This window comes from Pteropus vampyrus, unplaced genomic scaffold (genome assembly GCF_000151845.1).
Source record: "Pteropus vampyrus isolate Shadow unplaced genomic scaffold, Pvam_2.0 Scaffold29, whole genome shotgun sequence".
Classification (NCBI taxonomy): Eukaryota; Metazoa; Chordata; class Mammalia; order Chiroptera; family Pteropodidae; genus Pteropus; species Pteropus vampyrus.
The window spans coordinates 6,765,385-6,783,281 of record NW_011888810.1 but is presented as its reverse complement, the minus strand read 5'-3'; the positions used below and the strand labels follow the sequence as shown (position 1 = coordinate 6,783,281).

The window sequence follows — 17,897 nt, the reverse complement described above, 5'->3', positions numbered from 1 at the left end:
ATAAGACTTTCCTTACTTGCTCTACAAAAAGTTCACATAATAATTCCTATTATAGGTTGCATCTTGTCTGGTTGAACTATATTTCTTTTAGTGTTCTATATTCTTATGTAATAGAGACCCCAGTAGGTGCTAACCAGCTATACAGTCCTGCCCACTTTAGCACACACACATACTTTAGAAGGATGTTTACTTTTAACTCTGTGATGGACTCGAGAGGCAAGTTAATCTTGAGTATGTATATACTGTTTGCCTATTTGTAGAAGGGATTTGGATTTGAGACAGCTTGAAATCAAGATTTAACAAAATGGAATACCCTGATGTCCAAAGCGCAGCAAAAAAGGAGGGCAGCCTTGAGGGCCACGTTAAAGCTCTGTGAGAACGTTACAGACACGAGTAGCATCGTGCAGAGGCAGACAGCCAAACCCAGTTAAGATGATAGATATTTATTCCAATATAGTTTAGCTCTCATAGTGTGGTCTGAGAACCCTGGGGAAAGAGGTCAAAACAATACCTTTGCCTTTTTTGCACTCATGAACAGTTTGAACACATGGCAGAAATAAATCACTAATTTTTGGGGGGAAGTATTTTTATTAACAATATGCAGTTATTAATAGGCATTAGGTCCATTTTTAATATATATTTTTAAAGTTTAAAACTGGAAAATGCTAAAACCCACAGAAATGAAAATTCTTGAGGACCTAAGAAACACAGGATAATTTGAAAGCCCGTATCAGAAATCCAAACCGTAGCCAGTGAGGAATGATTTCTCTTCTCATATTGGCCTTAACAGAGCAGGTCCTCACTAAGCTGAACTTTCTTGATTTCTAGGCCGGTATCTCTTTTTGAATGCAATTGCAAATCAGCTGCGGTACCCAAATAGCCACACTCACTACTTCAGCTGCACCATGCTGTATCTCTTTGCAGAGGCCAACACTGAAGCTATCCAAGAACAGATCACAAGGTAAGAGAGGGTTTGCTTTTCAGATGCTTCTGAGTGGTACCTCTTATGAATTTGGTTTTACTGTGCATTTCAGTGTTCACTGAGCATCTTTTGTGTGTTACAAATGTAGGATGTGGGGGACATGGTTCCTGCCCTCTTACATTAAGTCTGATGGTCACAAAAATATCACTGGTAGAGAATTACAAATCATAATCGTTGCTGAAATAAAGTATTCATCGGAAGGCACCAGCATTTTGATTGAAGGTTGGGAATTTTTCTCAGGTGGTGGTGGCAGCACTTTTAACCAGTGTGAATCACACAGGCTTATTAAAGCCCATGTTAAAGAGCTTGGACATGGTTTTCTTCATTACCTCTATGTTGAAACGTTTTAAGCAGAACAAGGTCATACTTGTGTTTTCCTAATGATAGTTAGGAATCTGCTGCAGATTGCTTGGACTGTACACAGCATTAGAGATTAGGAAATGGGTAGATTCTAGTGAGAGAATACTTTAAAAACTAGACATAGTTTGTGGGAATTAGATAACGGTGTTTCTACTGGATGTTTAGATGATAATGTCTTATCTTGTGATTATATAGTAAACTTCCTTGTACTTAAAATCTTTTATTCTTTAGGGTAAATTTAGAGGTACAGTTGGCTAGGTCATCACTAACTGCCATTCAAAAAAATTAACACCAATTTATACATGTACTAGTAGCACTAGAATATGTTGTACCATGTAATCTTATGTTGTCTTTATTTTACCTTACTTAGTTTTCTGGGCTTAGTAATAGGAAGAGGGGGATTCAAACCCACGTTTTCTAATTCTAGAATCCACTTGCATTAAACATGCTATATGGAATATAGAGATTAATCTGTTTTTAGTAAAGGGTAAATGGTCACGGATGTGTTTCTCTGTAAATTCACTAACTTCTCTCCTTCCCCAGGGTTCTCTTGGAACGGTTGATTGTAAATAGGCCACATCCTTGGGGTCTTCTTATTACCTTCATTGAGCTGATTAAAAATCCAGCATTTAAGTTCTGGAACCACGAGTTTGTACACTGTGCCCCAGAAATTGAAAAGTAAGTTAAAATTTTTTAATTGTAGGAGAATGAGAATAATTTGAAGGGTCCAGCCAGGGTGGGTGATTAGAAGGTAGTAGTTGCCAAAGCTAATGAGACAGAAGCTATTTTCAGGCCTGAACTTTTCTGTAACTGTCTGTCTCCCTTCTTCAGGTTATTCCAGTCGGTTGCACAGTGCTGCATGGGACAGAAGCAGGCTCAACAAGTAATGGAAGGGACCGGTGCCAGTTAGATGGAACTTCATCTCTGTTGCCTGGCTGTCCCAAGTTCATAAACTGGCTGAAGAATCATTTCAGCTTTTCCTGACGTTCTCAGCCCTTTGGTTCTCGGGTATCTGCCCCAATTACTCTTTGGGTCAGCTTCCTGTCTATGTGGGCAAGTTCCAAAGTTTAAATGCATTTTTTGACTCTTGGCCAAAATTTAGAAGATGCTGTGAATATCATTTTGAACTTGTGTAAATATATGACAGAGAAAACCTTTGTCTGGAACTTCTTGGGTTTGTGCAAAATGTGTCCAAGGCAAGTAGATAAACTGGTACCTGCTCAGCTTGTAACTGAAGAAGCTGCTGATACCATGTACTTGTCTGGGGACATAGCTCCATATCTTCTGACATTCCTGGTGTCCCAAAGAATAGCAAAAAAGCCAGTTTAAATATTATGTAACTTATTTTTTTAATGAGGACAGGGGACCTTGAAAATCAAAGTTTTTAAAAATGTGGTTATGCTAGAATTTGGTATGTCAGGGAACCTGGTAGAGCTCACAATTGCAATCCCATGAGTTTTTGTTTTGCTTCCTCCCCCGATCTACAGTTGACTGCTTGAGACCATACCACTTGGGCCCTGTGAGACACAGCTCTTTTTAAAATAAAGGGAAACCAGGCCAGGCCTAAAGCTCCCCATCTCTCCTGATAACTTGTAAAACTGTGAGGAAAGGGAACCAAATAGTATGAATTGCTCTCCATTATCCCAGGCTCAGTTGAACAAAAGTCAAAAGGACCAATACAGCCCCTTTTGTAAGGATTTTGAATGTTTTGTAAATGTATTGGTCCATGTGTTGTATTTTGTAGCCTTTCTAGTTCCTGGGCTTTTAGCTCCCCTACTTCTTCTATGTATGTGCATACTGCAGTCAAACATTAAAAGTCATGCCACACACGTGAGTCCACTGTGCCTTTCTCAGTAGCAGCAGCCAGTGCTGGTGGTGAGGAGGGACGTGGACAACCCACCCTTGCAAAGCCTGGGGCCTTTGGGGAACACCGGCTTCTTGCTAATGGTAGATCTTCCCCACTACTAACTAGTCTGGCATGTTTAAACAAGCGATAAAGTGATTTATTTCTTCCTGTTCCTTGTCACTAGTGGAAAATTGTGAGAGTGGGTTTCTATAGTTAAATAATTATAAAACACCCATTTTTAAATATCCTGTTCCCTCATTTTGATATAATTTTTAAAAGAAGTATATATTTAATACTTAGCCTTCCCTTTAATGGCTATCAGGTTTTATGGCCCGAAGACAAAAAGGTTCAAGATTAAATAAATAGTAGAAATCTTAAGCGGGGCTTGAATATGGTATCTTAGGGTTTCTTCTTCCCTGAGGGTGAGTTGTGCCATCTACAGCAAACTTCCGACTGCTGAGGAATTAAAACTTACATATAAACCCTCTAACACTTTTGAAACAGTCTTTTTTTAAAAAGGTAATTTGCTCAGAGACCCAGATTTTAAGCAGGTCTACTTTCAAAGTCCATGTTATTAAACATCAAATACAAGACCTATTCCTGTCATAACTGCAGTTCTCACTTTGGTTCAAACAGAACAAAACAGCTGTAAAATGTATTGGTTAGTCTTGGTGACAGACAGCAGTGGTTCCCAATCCATAAACATACCACCCTTACCTCAGTTAATCCTAGCATACCACCTTTGGTTCTTTTTTTTCCTTTTGGCATTTAATAATCAAAAGATCCTAATTTTCTTCCTTTTCAAGCATCAATGAATAACTTAGAATAAGTTCTCCTGGATGTTCTTCAGGCAGCAGGGAACCTGCTACCCTGTCAGTTCCAACAGCTGGTGTAAGATCATCTTCTGACCATACCGAACCTGTAAAGCCTGCTGTTCCCTCCAGCTGAGTTTGGCATAGACCTCCTTGTTACTGAGTAAATCTTGCTCGGTTTTTAAATCTGTAGCATAGGTTTGCAGGGTCAGCAAAACACTGTCCCGAAGAAGCTGTCTCCATGATTTTTTGAGCTTGGGGATATTTGTGATTGTCAGGCTATCTTCTTCCTTTTTATCATCTCCCCATCCATCCTGGTCTTTAAACTCTCTGAACTCTTCAGCTGGCATGCAGAGTACCTAGAAGCAACCATGAGGCCCTATTAATAGGATATACTATTGTGTATTTCTGAAACTGATTTAGGGAAGCCAACTTGGCAGCATTTAAGTGTCCTCTCCCTCCACCCCACCTTTCCTCTCATAGCTTTATCTAGTTCTAAATACTTAAGCTATTTTCAGCATTAAATGGCCATTCTCAGCCCTTTACCTTGAGTGTGGTGGTCAGTTCCTCTTCAGTCAGCACTTCCTCCCGCCCAATCACAAAGGCTCCCTCTTCCCCTACCATCTCCAGTTTGCATAAGTAATTCCAGCGTTCATACAGCAGGACCCTTTCAGCTTCAACTTCTGTTCCTATAAAAAGTAATAGTGTGAAAAAACTGAGTGTACCCTAATTTCTCCTTAGTCTAGCACCTAGTCTACGAAAAAGAGGCAAGTGCTGCTATTTAGCACAGCAGCTGGGCAGGGATACAGGTACATCCGCCAGCATCCAAGACAATTAATCTGACACTCACCCTGTAATGCTGCTTCACGAACTGTCACCATCTGAATGTCAGCTGTGTCATCTGTATTGTTGGGATATGGTTCAACAAAACCATACATATGAATCAGCTGCCAGTTAGCCATTTGCCCGTAAGTGTTGAAAATCTCATGGCCTTTAGGAATGGGCTGAGTAGCCACCATCCGAAGATAATTCTGGAGAGGAAGGGAGAAGCTGGGACCTGGCCCTTCCCAAGCCAGCCCCATGAAGGTTACTTCCCTCTTAGGAAGAGCCTCCAGCAGGTATAGCTCAGCAGTGGGGCTGATGCTGTGCTATTCCACCAAAAGTCTACTTTTAGTTCCTGTTAAAATCCTGTACTGTAGAATGAAAGGGATGAGGCCTACAAAAGTCAAAGGTCAGCCTCAATGTTTTATTAGGTGAATCTCTGCAATAACGAACAATTAAACCTAGATTAAAGTAGGAAAGGTAAATGGGGGTAAGGATGAAAAAATAACAGCCATTTCCTAATTTTTAATTTCATAAACCTGAATCGTGGCACTTTCCACATAGAGAATTGACATAAACACAATCATGGCTCCCTAGCACCTTGCAGAGCAGCTAATCTCTACCACCAAGTAAATGATGGGAATAAAGTTCACCAGAGGGTTAACACAACTCTCTTTGAGGGCTTTGAGATGTTTGTGTTCAAACTATTTCACTGGAATATGCAAATGCACACAATACAGGAAACATTAGCATGAGACTAGAGCCCACTTAGCCCAATTGCAAGGCTGGAATAAATGACAGGCACTGGTCTGAATCAAATACACAGTCATGGATGCACATAAGGACAAGAACTGAGAAGGATCCACTCACTGGAGAATATTCCAGATTGGCATTGTGACTGGCTAAGTGGTTTAGTATGTCTGCAGCAGGCACCATCAAAGGGGAGTTTGGCTCCTTTTCATCATCCTCTTCCTCCAGTGGTTCCTGAAAGCTGCCATAGAGAGCTTGGCTAATGCCCATTGTAGTGTGAGATACTGGAGGTGGGTGGGGTTCGCTGTTCTTTCCCCTCGTCCCTCAATACAGTTCTAAAGAAAAGGGCCCTTTCAGCGTCTGCTCACTGACCTGTAGGCCATCACAAGAGCCACGAGCTGGTGGTAGAGTTCCAGGGAGCGAACTCGGGGGCTGAAAAGATCGGGGTGGGCTTCCATGAAGGGCAGCACGATGGAATAGTACTCGCTGCGGATGTTGGCCAGATCCTTCTCCACGGCCTCAGGTACCCCTGTGCCCTGCAGCAACCGCCGGCGCTCCTCCTCGGGCCTGCAGGAGACCCCCACCCAGATTTCCTTCGCATGCTCTACCGGGGCTAGTGCGTGCCAGGGCGGTCGAGCCAAACTACTATGCCGGCGCTCCCCAGCCCCTCCTACGGCTCTCACCAGAACATGGGGTGCTCCAAGCTGCCCAGCTCTGGCCAGAGCGCAAAGTAGGGGGTCCACGGCGAGGCCGGGGCCTGCAGCTCGTGCAGCAGCGCCAGCAGCAGCGGCACCCAACCCGACTGACTCTGCAGCGCGCCTCGTTCTGAGGGAGACAGGAGAGATTGCTAGCGCGGCCCGCGGGGCCGCCGCGGTGTCCCACCCCCGCTGGCATGCCCACCTCGCTCCAGCAGGCCACTGATTGAGCAGGTGTGTTGTGACAGCAGCACGGCCCGCGGCACAGCGAACAGCAACTCCCCGGGCTGCACGCTCTCCCGGGCCACCATGCCGTAGCCGGCGACCGTGCCCTGCCGGCTCACCGCCACCTGAGCGGGAGGAGCGGTCGATCAGACCTGGTCCGCGCCGCGCCCCTCTGCCCCACCGTCCGCCGTACCTCCATCCCCACTCTCACTCACCTTGGGACTCAGCTCCAGCCCCACGCGCCGGCACCAGCTCAAGAAGCCGGCCACCGGATCCAGGTCCGGGTCGCGGGCGCCCACAGGCCCTGCCACCTGACACAACCGAGAGCAGTAGAGGCCCCGCCCCGGAAAGCTCTCTGGGGGCGGGGCGATGGCGGCGCGCGCGGAGGAAGGGCTTTGGGTGGGGGAGGGGGGCCCGAGATCCTCAAGTGACCCGAGGGAGGGAGTGGAGGGGGCCCCTTCGCGAAACCGACTGCGGGCGGGGCAGCGCGAGGCGCGGGGGAGAGGGGTGAGCCCGGCACTAGCCACCGGCGACTTACCCGCCCGCGCTTCGCCTGCGTCGCCATGGTCCGAGGGGGTGCGGCTCCCAAAGTCTGCAGAGCCGCACGGGCGCTTCCGGCGTCCCTGGCCACACCTCCGGGCGGGACGCTCGGGGGCGGGACCTATACTCCGACCCGTCACACGGACCACGTGAGGCTCGTGTCAGAGTCCACGTGGAAAACAAGTGCGGATTTGCACTTGGTCAAATCATTCCTCCCGAGAGCATCTTTTTGAGTCCGCGTGTCCCCCATTGGGTTTAGAAAACGTGCAGTCGGGTGCAGGAAGACGTGGACCCTAGTTCGAGCCTAGTTCTGAGCCAGGCAAAACCCACCCCTTTGGTCTCAGGTAGCTGAGACTCGGCGTAGACGTCCAGATGAAGGACAAAATCCGGTTTCTGGATGCGAAGCTGAGGGCCTCGCAGCTGCCGGCTTTGAGCGCACCCAGGTGGCGCCGGCCTGCCTTCTTGATCTTGAGCCCTCATTAGCTATGGCCATCTAACCGTTATTTGCTCAATTAGAGCAGTTTGCGCGCGCAACTCTGCGTATGCATGTGTGCGTGTGTGTCAAGAGTGGCGTTGGAAGGGCTCCCAGAACTAGAACAGAGCCCTTTGCCCAGGCTGTTTTCATCTTCTGCATAGGACACGGTGGGTTTTATTTTTATTTACTTGCTTTATTAGCTGACACAGCAAGAGCTCAATATCGATTTATTGGTTAAATGGCTGACTTATTTCCCATGTTTAACCGTTAAATTTAAGAAAAGGAGGCAGCAAATGTATAGGTTAGAGGCATGTTTTTTAAAGTCGGTGCCAAAACTAGTTCCCATCTTGACTTACGAGGGCAAAGCCCTTAGCCTGAGCTTTCAGTTTCCTGAGCTGTGAAACTAAGATAATATCTATCCTGTAGAATTAATGTAAGGATTGGTAGGACAAGAAGTGGAAACAGAGATGGCTGGAAATGTCTGTCCTCGGCCTGCATGCTCAACCCCACCTCAACCCAAGAAGCACTAGTCTCACCAGCCTAAACATTCTGTCTCTTCAAAAGCTTCCATAATGGGCATGACATCACTTGAATTCTTCTTAGTTTCTTTATTATTCAGCACAGTTAACTCTTTCTACGTTGACAAGGGTTTTTGTTTTACATTTTGTCACTTCCAAGTCTCATGACATTAGCCACTAGAATACACAAAATTAGTCTCTTCACTCTGTACAGACAGGAAAATAATAAACTCCATTAAAAGTAATCACTTTGGCCAGAGATAACCTCCAATGTAAAACCACACGCAGGACCCAATATACATATATATAATGTATAGATATTTATAGATATCTCATCTGAAAGAACACAGCAAAAAAAAAAAAAAATCCAAGACTTGCAGCACTATCTACAGTAAGAGGGATTAATTCTACCAGCTTTTCAGTCACATTTGATATTCAAAGGAAGCACGTGAGTGAATAGAACTGGGGACAGACTAACACTCCACCAGGCTCTAGAGCAGTCTAGTGATGGCTTAAGATTATAGAAGGGGTGATATGTGCAGAGGAAATGTGGATGCAGGTGTCCTCTCAGCTTCAGAGCCTCCACCCCCCCACCCCCACCCCAGCCCTATATTTCTCATAGCTCTCTCCCCTCTCCCTTTACTCATTTTGGGGTTTGTGGCAATTGATTTAGGCTCCGAGACAAATGGCTTCTGGTTTCTGGGCCAGGAGAGTCTACCTGATAAGGTGGTGGAAGAGAAGTATATGGCACAGTCCTGGGCACTCAATTCTCACTGGCTATCCCAGTCTTTAACCTCAGCCCCCAAGTCAGGTCCTATGGAGATGGAGGACCAAGAGATTTTCTGCCTCAGGGCCTTGGCTCAGAAATGGGACAGGCCAAGGTGGTGGAGTGTGGGGGCTGGAAGAGACAGTCTGTGGGGTTTCTGCCCTCGGAGTCCTCTGTGTTGACAGAGAAACCCCCTCCAGCCCCTGTCTGCCTGTCCCTACAGCACAAGGCCTGCCAGAGAGCACCAACAAACAGCTGCCCGTCAGAGCGCGTCTTTGTGGATACTGTTCAGATGATTGTCACATGTGCCACAGACAAACAGATGTGCTCAGTAGAGGGGCTGGTGTAGGGGGAAGGGGCCTGCAGAGCTCCAGGGGTCCTCACCTTCAAATGCTCCCTGCTGCTGACTCCCGATTCTCATGTCAATGCCTGAGCTGGACCCCATGTTCCTGCTGTCCCAGCAGCCACCACCTCAAAACCCTATGCCATCTTCAAATGTGCTTGTCCTAGCGGGTCATCCCATGCTCTTTGTTTAATCCACAATATTATCCTGGATCCTGGCCTGAGAAAGACTCAGTCTTGCCTTAGCTGATCCCCTTCCACCCTGGACCCCGCCCTGACTGTGCCTGGGTAGCGGGGAGTTGGAAGAGAGGGGTCGAAGTTAGCCAGGTTAACAAGGTGAGTGAGGTGGGGGTGGAGAAGATTGAGCCCCTCAAACCATCTGGAGGCTGTGCTGCTGCAGATCTAAGATGGACCCCCTCATCTTTTTAAACAAAAGAGAAGTAACCCCATTTCCTCCCCTTCACCGTCACAAAAATAAGAGGGAAAGGGAGCCAGTGCGAGGATGGCAGTGGGACATCAATGCGGGTGGGGGCACGTGGGTGTCTTCAGGGGACCAAGGGCTTCAACAGGACACCTCCATGGTGTGGTTGACCTGGCCCAGCCCCTCGCTGCTCTCCGAGTGGGTGCAGGCCTGGGGGCGGCTGCCGTCCACCGAGCTGGCACTGGTGAGTGATGCGGTGCGAGAGCGGGCGAGACGGGTCATGCTGGCCGAGGGCACTGTGGACAGAGATGGGACCAGGCGTGAGATCCAGCAGGCAGGGCTGTGTGCCAGCAGGCAGGAGGATTCACGCAAAGCAAAGCAGCCAGCGAGACCCATCCCAAGCCAGGGCTCTGGCGTCTGCTCTGTCAAGTCCAAGGCATGCAACACCAGTGACAATGAACGGGCCAAAAGGGCGGGGGCCACAGAGGCCAGCAGGACCCTCTCACAGCAGCTGGCCAGAGCTACGGCCAAAACGGGGTGGGAGTTGACCAGGCATCCTTGAGCTGGTACACGGATGGGACATTATTTTCAACTATGTCTCCTTCGAGAGGATGGTGGACCGGGAGAGTAGGACTACTTCTGTAAAGGAAGACAAGATGCGGTGAACTCAAACTGCTCTAAATGCCTTTCTTGCCCTTATTCGTAGTTTCACAAGTGAGACTCAGCCCTCCTGAACTCAACCGCCACCTGTCTGGCTTGGGCATGGCCAGGCACCCCTGCCTCCAGGGCCAGGTCTGGGCTCAAACTCTAGTTCCACCTGCCAGAGCTCCGGAAGCCACACAGTCCATGGCAACCGAGAAGCAAGACTCTTTGAAACCCAGCCAATTGATAGCCTTGAAGTGGGACGGAGCCACGTGGCCCAGGACCTGAGGAAGGGGACTCTTTGGAGCTTTGGAATCGAGGACATGAGAAGGTTCCAAACCACAGCAAGATGCGTCCTGGCTCAGCACTGCACAGAGGAAGGAGCAGGGGGAGGCCGGGGGGCAGGGGGGTCCATGCATCAGGGGAGGGGCCGTGGGGCTACCTGCTCCTCCACTCAGCCTTCGGTCCTTCAAGTACGGAACTAAGAGAGAAGACAGAGCCGGAGAGGGGCGGGCGGGGTGGGGAAGACGGAACACGGTGAGGAGCGCGGTCCAGCAAGGCGAGGGTGTTGAGATGGACCAGATGAGATGAAAGGACAGGCACTGAGGGCTGGGGTGGGGCGGCCAGAGCCTCAGGAAGCCCACTCCTGCCCACCCACGAGCAGCAGCCACTGATTGGTCTCAGCCTGGCCCTAAGAGCTCCGACAGTGGGGTGGGGTCACACATCTCACCCCAGCCTCTCCAGCCTGGGCTATTGGCACCGAGGGGCTCATGTCTACAAGGCTTTGGGGCCCATATCCCAGTCCCAGTGTACTTGCTGTTCTGCTGGGCCTCGGTCTCCCCATGTACAGAATGGGGGAGGCCTGTACGACCTCCCAAATCCCTCCCAGCTTTTGGGTTGCCTGGTAGTATTCCTCTCGGGCCTCTGAGAACTCATCTAGCCCCTGACAAGCACTGCTCATCCACCCATCCCACACATGCTCACTCGGCGCCTCCCAAGCTCAGGCCCAGCCTCAGAGCTCCTGCTGCATCTCGCTGTCGGCCTCGGCCTCTCATTGCCCTACTTCTGCACAGAGAAGCTGGCAGGCCTCTGGGGGCCAGGGGGACTCTATTCCTGGATGTGCCCTGCTGCCTTCTCCCACAGGCCTGTCCTCCCAACGAGGCACGAGCTCCAGAGGCTGACGTGTGAGGGGAACAAAAACAAATTCAGGGAGAGGAAGTGTGCTTTCAGTAGGAGCCAGGTGTGGGGAGAGGGGTCGAGGAGATGCACGTGCATATGTGTTGGGGGGCTCACAAGCACAGTCTGGGAGCCTCATCTCCGCACAAGGGGAAGTTCAGAGACTGGAATGGGGGCAGGGAGCCAGGGCTACCCAAAGCCTTATTATCCCAGGATCTTCAGAATGCCCAGCCCAGCCACCTTCAGCTCTCCTAACAACCAGATGGCCCCATGTACCTTCCCCAGTCCCCAGACTCCAAGCCAACTCTTCTGATGCACCATCTACCATGGTGAAAAAAGCCCTTTTCAGGTGCTCCAGGATCAACAGGGAGTCGGGGGTGTGTATGAATCTCCTTCAGGCAGGCTTCCCTGGCCCGGGCAGCACCTAGCCTGGGCCCTGGTTCCCCAGGGCTGGGAGAAGAGAGAGCCCTCCACTCCTACAGGCCCAGCCATGTCATAGAACGGTGCCCCGAAGGCTCCCAGGGCCAGGAGAGCTGGGTGTGGCCTGGGAGAACTGCCTTACAACTTAGGTGGAGGTGTCCTGGCAGCAGCAGGCAGCATGTGGTGAGAACTGCCCAGCATCCAGGTCCCCAGTAACACAGACCTTAACTGCCCACAGGCTTCTCAGCACCGCCTGATGGGTGCATCAGCCCAGCGTTGCCGCCTGCTACCAGTTTCTGGGGTGGGGTGTACTTACTGTAGCCCATGCCTTGCAGGAAGTATTTGAAGGCTTCAGTCAGCTTCCCCGGCTGCAGGAAGGAGGGACAGGCACAGACTTTGATTGGCTGCCTAGGATTGCAGGGATGAGGGAGGCTCCCTGACCCCAGGCTGGATAAGGGAGGGAGGGTGAGCCAAGAGTCTCACCTGTGTGACCTGGGGGAGACCCCCGGAATCTGCCATCTGTAGGAGAGAGAGAAGTGAGCTGAGCAGAGCACACCCAACACCGTGCCTGGCCCTCACACACCTGCACAGGCTCTGTGACCAGATATACTGTCCTGCTCCCGCCCTGGCTGGGCCCACAGGTGGGGGCACCCAGCCAAGGCTGGGGAGCAGGCCTCACCTTCAGGAAGGTCGTGGTGGTGGGGTCCAGTTTGGAGTTGCACTCAACCTGGGGACAAGGAGCCAGCTTCAGCAGAGCAAGGCAGCCCCAGCCCCTGCGGGTCTCGGGAAGCCCCTGCCCCAGCTGTTAAGCAGGTTCTATCCACAGGTCCGGGAGGCTCTGCTGCTGAGGAACGAGAGCAGGCGGCAGACACGGGCCAGCACCCGGGCCCCGGCTGAGGGCTGAGGCTCCCCAGGCCACCTTCTGAAAGGACAGGCCTACAGAGGGGCCTGAGGCCCTTGAACTACACTCGCAACTGCTGGTGGGGCCCGGCGATGTCCTCATGAGGAGCCAAGGCCACCTTGGCAGGAGTGGCTGGAAACACGCCAGGACCCAGGCAAAGAGGTGACGGGGAAGTCAGGGGTCAGCAGCAGACTCTGGGGCCTCTGCCGGGGTCAAGACGGCTGGCACAGCCCACAACCCTGCGCCTCTGACACCTCAGGCACAGGGAGAGTGTGGTAGCTTCCTGCACGCTGGGAGCTGCCCAGGGCACTGCCGGATCCCCGACCTGTGCCGAGGGGGACATGAAAGCCCCGCCCAGGCTGCCTGCTCCCAGAGTTCCAACATGAGAGGTAACACACAAACCCCAAAGGTAACGGGTACAAGTGATGGGCAAAGGGGGACCACCATTGTGCTCAGAAATTACTTATTTCATAATCAAATTTTAGAGAAAAGAGAGACCTTAGTCTCTGGGGACTGATGTGGGGCTGTACTGCTGGGGGCTGGAGGAGGAAGGGCCACCAGAGGCCTGGCCCCAGCCCCAGGCCCCGCTGGTCTCCAGCCTCCCTCACTGAAGGGCTGGGGGTTGTGCCAGGCGGTGATGGACTGTGAAGAAGCTGGGTGAGGAGCCCACCGTCCAGTGCCTGCTCCTGTGGTTCCCCTGGGCAGAGTCAAGAATTGGCCCTGCTGGCCAAAGGCCAATGACCCCCTTACTCCTGCCCACACCCCCAGTCAGGGCGAACTGCTTCACTCACCACGCCATCCTCAGCAGGCGCATTATCCCCTACAACGAGCATCACGGGGCAGCTGCAGACACAGAGAAAGCGTTGTCTGGCATGGACTGGGGGGGAGGGGCACACAAAAAGGGGCGGCGGGAGGGTAAGGGGACACTCACCGGAGTGTCTTGGCGTTGGGCACTGTTCCGGGCCGGTTAATGTCCAGGTCTCTGCGGCTACAGGGAGAGGCAGAGGTGGCATTCCAAGACTGGGTAGGGGAGGCGGCCCCCAAGCCCGACACTTTGGTTATTTCAGCCACCCTCCAACCCATCTCCCCACAATGTCAGTTAGGGTCCAATATCCCTGGAGGCCCCGCGCCGGCCCCAGAGTTGGGGCTCAAGCTCATCCAGTTGTCTCAGCAGTGGAACAAGGCCTTACAGACCCCAACCGGTAAAACAGAGACAGGGACCTGTTCAGCTTTAGGGCTCCCCTCACGTGTGACTTCTTCCTAGACCCCCCAGACTCATGCCAAGTGGGCCCTCAAATTTGGCTCTCCCTACACCCCCCTCAAAGCACTCCCTGGATGACTCCACCACCTGTGCCATGAGAGTCCTCACCTATCACTCTCCACTGTTTCTCGGGGCCTCTGCACACAGCTGGTGCTTGGTAAATATTTGTGGAAAAGAAGCGAGGGCAGGCAAGTAGGGGGCTCGGCCACCTCCCTGCAGCGCAACCTTCACAGGGCCTCCGAGGAGCATAGCTTGAAAACCACTGACTTCATCCAATCTCCTCCCCTTTTACAGATGTCAGCACTTAGGCTCAGGGTTGTTGGGGGTCAGGGATGTTGCCCACATCCCCCACTGCTGTCGGTGGCAACGCCCCAGGGAGGAGAAGGAATGGATGAGCCCAGAGACCAGAGTCTGAAGCCCTGCTCCCCCTCTGCCCTCTCTGGGGTGTGCGACCCTTCCTGGAGGTTTAACAATCTGCACATCTACAAACGGGAGAGTGTGTCGCCTGCCCACCGGCCTCCTCTCACGGGCAGGTGTAGTGAGGAGTCCCCAGGAGGACGAGCTGTGCCCCGGTGCTGCAGAGCGGAGCCCGTGCCACCCGCACCTGTTGTACATGTTCCAGAAGAGCTGCAGGTTGGCCTGGTTCACCACGTTCCCGATCTGCTGCCGGTAGCTCTGCACCAGCTCCGTGTTGTTCACCAGCTCCTCCTGTGCTCAGGGGGTCAGACGGGACGAGCAGGGCGCATGCAGGGGAGTAGACAGATGGGGACATGGGCTCAGAGGGGCTCATGCAGGTGTCACTGCCAGAGCCGCCTTTGTGGCAGGGTGGAGGGTGGGAGCCACCCTCTGGAATGTGGGGGGTGGACCTCAGGAGGGGAGGGGAGGCTCCACAGAGTTCTGGGAGGAGGCCTCCCCCATGTGTCCCTCAGATGCCCCAGGATAGTGGCCGATAACAGAGGACAGAGTGAGACAGTCAGATGCCACATAACCCCCACCTCCTCCTCCTGCCCGGCTGGGAAGGGCAGAGCCCTCGGTGCCCCTGAGACAGGGCAGAACCAGGCCCTTCAGCAGATGCCAAGGCTCCCAAGACCCTCAGCCCAGCCTGCCCTGCTCCTGTGAGGATGGCCCCACCCCCTTACCTGGCTGAAGAGGTGGGATAGCACCGTGTCAGGTAAAGTGCTGGTCAGGCCAGAGAGCTGTGGGCCGAGTTGGAGGCCAGTGTGAGTGCCACCCCTCACCACCCCCGCCCCCGGCCAGGGGGACCACGCTCACCTTGGTGGCCGCCCAGTCGATCCAGCCTTTGCCATTGGGGTCAATATTCATCAGCACCAACCCCTCCACCAGGTCGGGGAAGATGAGCTGCCCAGAAAGGAGAACGGGGCTTGGGGATGGGGTGGGCTGCGGGGAGCCCCAAACTTCCTACCTAGAAAACAGGCTGTAAAATTCTGGCTCTGCCTGTCTCACAGGTGGCTGGGAGGGTCTGAGGGGAAGGACATGCTTCAGGATGACACTGATGGTGACCCAACAGCAGCTGAGAGTGACAGCCAGGAACCTGCATGCTGTCCCCTCGCCCACCTCCCCACCTGGGACCTTTCTAGATTCTTTGATTCATTTAGAATCTGTGCCTACATCACTGTTTTTCACCCCCTTTCAAATATCTTTGGAGATGCTGCTGTTGTAAAACTAAGAACTTAAACATCATCAATAAAACATTTTGTTTCTTTGCTTTTATAGACAACAAAGCCCCAGTGATGTTAATTGTGTGAGAACCGAAGCCTGGTTTTGCTAGCCATGGTAAAGGAGACCCCCAATTTCTGTGCAACTGTTTGCCCATGTTTAGGGGGTGACATACATGTAGTACTCAGGTCGCGGGAAGTTCACGGTGGCAGGGAGTGGTCTACCCATAACGAAATGGTTAAGGGCTGAAATTGAAACTGCAATTGAAAATTCTGTTTCTTTTTGAAGAAATATTGTGTGTCCTGAAAATTAAGTTTTTGTTTTTAGAGATGAAAAGCTTGTAGGATCCCACCCGACGTGATGTTGCTGAAATATGACTTTAAATCTTGCAAATTTAAGTGTAATTTTTGCTTAAAGTATGACTCATGTTTAAATGTTACCCTAATTAGTGAATAAGTGATTAGGATCATCCTTATTTAGTGGCTAGAGTAATTAGTTATATAGTTTGTTGCTAACAGAAAATACGGCTTTTGATAATAAGCAAGTTACAGTTTATAGTCGTTTGAGGAAATGTATGGAAAAATAACCTCTTTTTTAAAAAGTTAATTTCCTCAGAGGAACAAAAGAAAAAAAAGGGCTTTTCTAAGTGAAGAGGAAGTGGGGAGCGGAGAAGGAGGAAAGGATTCCAGAAGAGCTGCAGGTTGGCCTGGTTCACCACGGTGATCAGCTGAGGCTGAAGGGCTGCCTCCAGGAAGACCGGCACTGGGGTGGGGGAGGGGGCGGGGGGTGGAGCTGGGCATGGGAGACTCACTGCAAACTTGGCCAGCACATACGCTCCGGCTCCCACACCAATGCCAATCACGTACTTGAACCTGGTGGAGAGCATAGCTGGTCACTCCAGAGCTAGGGGTGCCGTTTCCCAGGAATGCCATAGAGAGCAGACCTCACCCACAGCCCTCAGTTGGAGCCTAGAGGCTCTGGGTGGTGTGGTGGTGGGAACCCCAAGCCCCCAGCATAAGGGCAGGGGCTGGGCAGGGACTCACCCGAAGTGCTGGACTACGCTGGGGAGCATGGCAGCCAGCTGCTCCAGGGAGGGGAACTGGTACCTGCAGGCAGAATGGGGGGTCAGGCCCAGGTGCGGCCTGGGACACAGGGCTGGAGAAAGTGGGAGGGGGCTGCCGGGACCTACCCCTGGGGAAACTGCGACGCCCCCACCTGCTGACCGGGGGCGTCCACATGGCACACCACGAAGTGCTTCGTGATCTCCTGCATGTCCTCGAAGTTGAAGAAGGTGTTGAAGCAGAGCTTGTCTGCAAAGACACACCTCTCAGCTGTGGCTGAGCAGAGGGGTGCGGAGGCCTGTGGCTCTGAGAGGGAGGGCCAAGCAGGGGTGATGAGCCTCATGGTCCAGTGGGGAAACCAAGGCCCAAATGGCGAAGGACACAGAGCCAAGTGTGGCTGGGAATCTTTGCGGCCCTGTGTGCGGGGTGGGGGTGGGGGGTAGGCCTCACCGCTCTGGCAGATTCAAAGTGGGAGAAAGCCAGACGAGGCTGGGGGCACTTACGGTTGAGACCCACGTCATGGTAGGTGAGGATGGCCGGGCAGTTCCCCTTGGGGGAGCCCCGGATCACCACGTGCAGAAGGCCATAGGGCGTCTCGATGTCGTGTTCCTAGGGGGAGAGACAGTGCTGGACACTCTAGGCAGTGCGCCCTCCTGGCTCTCCTGGAGAAAGAGGCTGTGGGGCAGCCTGTGGAGCCATTGGGCCTGTGCGCAGCCTCCATGCCTCACAAGGGGTGGGACATCCTGTTCTCATCACCCCAAAGAGCCCAAAGAGAGGATGTAACAGATGGAGCACCCCTACCCAGGAGTGGCCGGCACAGGCACATGAACCGGTCTGCAGATCAGTTCTCAGCCCCTCGGGGTCCAGTGAGGCCTGTTTTCCCTGTGTCGCCGCGGCCCCTCCAGCCTGAGTCCTGCCCTCACCGTGTTCCTCCCCCACTCGGAATCCTTCAAGGGCTGCTGCTCCTGGAGGCTAATATCTCATCCCCACAAAAGCCCGCACCTAGAATCCTCTGTAACCACTCCCATGCTGACCAAGCCCAACCCCCACGCCTGGTGCTAACTCCACACTCTTGCTCCTGCCACTCCTTCCACCTTGAATGCCACTCCCTGTGATCCCCAAGGCCTCAGGCAGGGCCTGGTTTGATACCCGGGCCCCCATACCAAATCCTTCTGCAGTGGTCACTCTGGGATGCTGGGAGTTCA

At 52.2% G+C, this 17,897-nt stretch overlaps 3 protein-coding genes across 11 annotated transcripts in view; 1 reads left to right on the top strand and 2 right to left on the bottom strand.

Annotated features, from left to right (window-relative positions):
• Positions 1-3,171, top strand: part of CNOT1 (CCR4-NOT transcription complex subunit 1) — an 80,986-nt gene extending 77,815 nt beyond the window's left edge. For 5 of the 7 annotated variants that reach the window (XM_011356663.2, XM_011356661.2, XM_011356659.2 and 2 more), the window contains 3 exons: positions 829-961; positions 1,886-2,020; positions 2,174-3,171. In XM_011356663.2, the coding sequence (XP_011354965.1) occupies positions 829-961; positions 1,886-2,020; positions 2,174-2,252 (347 nt within the window). In that variant the 3' untranslated portion in view covers positions 2,253-3,171. The remainder of the gene's footprint in view (positions 1-828; positions 962-1,885; positions 2,021-2,173) is intronic. The other 2 variants (XM_011356662.2, XM_011356660.2) reach the window with 1 other exon arrangement.
• An 882-nt stretch (positions 3,172-4,053) lies between these two features.
• Positions 4,054-7,126, bottom strand: SETD6 (SET domain containing 6). Of its 2 annotated transcripts, none has more exons than XM_011356664.2 (9): positions 7,031-7,126; positions 6,708-6,803; positions 6,473-6,617; positions 6,256-6,397; positions 5,945-6,139; positions 5,693-5,831; positions 4,851-5,031; positions 4,547-4,689; positions 4,054-4,359 (listed from the first exon to the last, which is right to left on the bottom strand). In XM_011356664.2, the coding sequence occupies exons 1-9, from the start codon at positions 7,055-7,057 to the stop codon at positions 4,054-4,056; spliced, it is 1,374 nt and encodes a 457-aa protein (XP_011354966.1). In that variant the 5' UTR covers positions 7,058-7,126. The 2 variants fall into 2 exon arrangements, with proteins under 2 accessions (XP_011354966.1, XP_011354967.1); XM_011356665.2 differs by having other exon boundaries at positions 5,693-5,813.
• Positions 7,127-8,095: 969 nt separating this feature from the next.
• The window catches only part of NDRG4 (NDRG family member 4), a 40,707-nt gene continuing 30,905 nt past the window's right edge, over positions 8,096-17,897 (bottom strand). For both annotated transcript variants that reach the window (XM_011356658.2, XM_023528578.1), the window contains exons 4-16: positions 17,196-17,301; positions 16,821-16,941; positions 16,675-16,737; positions 16,443-16,503; positions 15,227-15,313; positions 15,094-15,150; positions 14,559-14,662; positions 13,625-13,681; positions 13,485-13,536; positions 12,472-12,519; positions 12,276-12,311; positions 12,109-12,160; positions 8,096-9,850 (exon numbers count right to left, since the gene is read on the bottom strand). In XM_011356658.2, coding sequence (XP_011354960.1) covers positions 9,696-9,850; positions 12,109-12,160; positions 12,276-12,311; positions 12,472-12,519; positions 13,485-13,536; positions 13,625-13,681; positions 14,559-14,662; positions 15,094-15,150; positions 15,227-15,313; positions 16,443-16,503; positions 16,675-16,737; positions 16,821-16,941; positions 17,196-17,301 — 999 coding nt within the window. In that variant the 3' untranslated portion in view covers positions 8,096-9,695. The remainder of the gene's footprint in view (positions 9,851-12,108; positions 12,161-12,275; positions 12,312-12,471; positions 12,520-13,484; positions 13,537-13,624; positions 13,682-14,558; positions 14,663-15,093; positions 15,151-15,226; positions 15,314-16,442; positions 16,504-16,674; positions 16,738-16,820; positions 16,942-17,195; positions 17,302-17,897) is intronic.